The 2,490-nt window shown below is 41.9% G+C and overlaps 1 protein-coding gene across 1 annotated transcript; it reads left to right on the top strand.

Moving 5' to 3' along the window:
* Nucleotides 1–479: 479 nt before the first annotated feature.
* On the top strand, nt 480–1,538 carry LOC105533921 (olfactory receptor 56A1). Its single transcript, XM_011972528.1, has one exon. It carries the CDS (start codon nt 523–525, stop codon nt 1,465–1,467), a length of 945 nt encoding a protein of 314 aa, XP_011827918.1. The 5' UTR covers nt 480–522; the 3' UTR covers nt 1,468–1,538.
* The last annotated feature ends 952 nt before the right edge of the window (nt 1,539–2,490 follow it).

Below are 2,490 nucleotides of genomic sequence, written 5' to 3' on the forward strand. Positions count from 1 at the left end.
AAGGGATGATTTAACCAAATTTACATTCTATTTTCTTCTAGTATACCATGAGTTTGGATAAGAGATGTAACAAAAATATCCATCTGAAATTATATTGGTGTATAGTAGAAAGCAAAGACCTAATTAAAGCTATTTTTCTCCAAAATGGTTTATTAAAAAACCTTCTCATCTACCATTGCTTTTCTTACACTGGTAACATAGTGGCTTAATTTGTTGCGCGTTTATAATATGTTTTAATGTATACTGAGGTTACTGCATGTCAGTACCCTTTTTTCAAAACTTCATAGGTTTTTCATTCATTCATTTTTCTTCGTAGACCACACAATTATTTATCAAGTCTCACAATTCTACCTTTAGAATATTGGCTGAAATTTGCCTTACTTGGCAAAAGTGAACCACCTATCATTGGCTTCCTAAAGAGTAAGTGAAAGGGATAATTTTTAAAGCAATTTGTAAAAATAACCTCTTGTATCTGCCCATACACACAGTCATGAGAAGCCTACTCAGCTCACGATTCAGCCTATGGCATCACCCAGCAATGACTCCACTGCTCCAGTCTCTGAATTCCTCCTCATCTGCTTCCCCGACTTCCAGAGTTGGCAGCACTGGCTGTCCCTGCCCCTCAGCCTTCTCTTCCTCCTGGCCATGGGGGCTAACACCACCCTCCTGATCACCATCCAGCTGGAGGCCTTGCTGTACCAGCCCCTGTACTACCTGCTCAGCCTCCTCTCCCTGCTGGACATCGTACTCTGCCTCACCGTCATCCCTAAGGTCCTGGCCATCTTCTGGTTTGACCTCAGGTTGATCAGTTTCCCTGCCTGCTTCTTCCAGATGTTCATCATGAACAGTTTCCTCCCCATAGAGTCCTGCACGTTTATGGTCATGGCCTATGACTGTTACGTGGCCATCTGCCACCCACTGCGGTACCCGTCCATTATCACTAATCAATTTGTGGCCAAAGCTAGTGTCTTCATTGTGGTGCAGAATGCCTTTCTTACTGTACCCATTCCTATCCTCACTTCCCTGCTCCATTACTGTGGGAAAAACGTCATTGAGAACTGCATCTGTGCCAACCTGTCTGTGTCCAGGCTCTCCTGTGATAATTTCACCCTTAACAGAATCTACCAATTTGTGGCTGGTTGGACCTTGCTGGGCTTGGTTTTCATCCTCATCTTCCTCTCTTACACCTTCATTCTAAGAGCCATGCTTAGATTCAAAGCAGAGGGGGCAGCAGTGAAGGCCCTGAGCACATGTGGCTCCCACTTCATCCTCATTCTTTTCTTCAGCACCATACTGCTGGTTTTGGTGTTGATAAATGTGGCCAGAAAGAAGGTCCCCATGGACATCCTGATCCTGCTCAATGTCCTTCATCACCTTATTCCTCCTGCATTGAACCGTATTGTGTATGGGGTTCAGATCAAAGAGATAAAACAGGGAATTCAAAAACTACTGCAGAGAAGGAGGTGAATATGTAAAACATTTCTGATACCTCCTGTTCTTCCTCTTCAGTGATTTTACTTATGCAGTGAAGTAGAGAAATGTCAGTGAGTATTTATTGCATGCACTGAGACTCCCTTCATTACTGAACCAGATTCCTTCTTTCACTTTCCTTGCCTGGTTCAGGTGGAGGTAGGCAAGGGGAAGAAAATTGTATTTATTGAGTGGCTGCTTTGAACCTCGGCAATTACATTTAAGTAATTTAATGTTCAGCGCATCTCTGCAGGCATTGTTACTTTCATTTCACATAGTAGAAAAAAGAGATGCTTTTAGGAAGGGAAATGACCAAAGATCACATATGTGGGAAGCAAAAAGAATAAAACCTAGGCTCTTTCTACATAGTTGAAATGTCTTCTCAATTGCAATTGAAGCTGAAGACCAGCCTTTGCTTTCCTTTGACCTGTATTTTGTCTTTCTGGATGTCCACAGGTATTTTCTGACTATTCTTACTTCTTTGAGACCCAAGGGACTTCTCAGAGAAGGCCGAGTCTTGCCTGACAAAACTTCTGCTGGGCAACAAGAAAGGAGCTTGACAACAATATAAAGCAATGCCAGCTTTCTATTCTATCCTACATAGCCTCATCACCTTAGAGAGAGTCTTGAAAGTGAGGATGGATGGAGACAGGGAGAAGGGACTCAAAGAGGGTAGAAAACAGGAAAGCTGACTAGGACGTTGTGTTAACCATTTACCCTATATGTTTAAGCTACACATTTAGTGAACCGAATATCAGGTCTTATTTGATCTGTTGACTGCCCAAGTACTGTAGTTGAATGTGGGAAGATATGGCATAGTGTCAGGTTTCTGGATAATAATGGTTCCAGTTAGGTGAATAAAGAACCTACACTGTTTATTTACAGATAATTTAATGTAAACAATCATTTAAATGGGTATTGGAGTCAATGATGGAAAAAAGGAGGCTCAAGTAGCAGAGAGATAGTATCTATGGGAAGAAAATTCCACTTGGAAAGAGGTTAGGTCATTAGAACCTAAAA

This window comes from Mandrillus leucophaeus, unplaced genomic scaffold (genome assembly GCF_000951045.1).
Source record: "Mandrillus leucophaeus isolate KB7577 unplaced genomic scaffold, Mleu.le_1.0 Scaffold1296, whole genome shotgun sequence".
In the NCBI taxonomy this organism is placed as follows: domain Eukaryota; kingdom Metazoa; phylum Chordata; class Mammalia; order Primates; family Cercopithecidae; genus Mandrillus; species Mandrillus leucophaeus.

Coding starts and splice junctions, on each gene's coding strand:
- LOC105533921 (XM_011972528.1), top strand. CDS start 523: ATGGCATCACCCAGCAATGACTCCACTGCTCCAGTCTCTGAATTCCTC.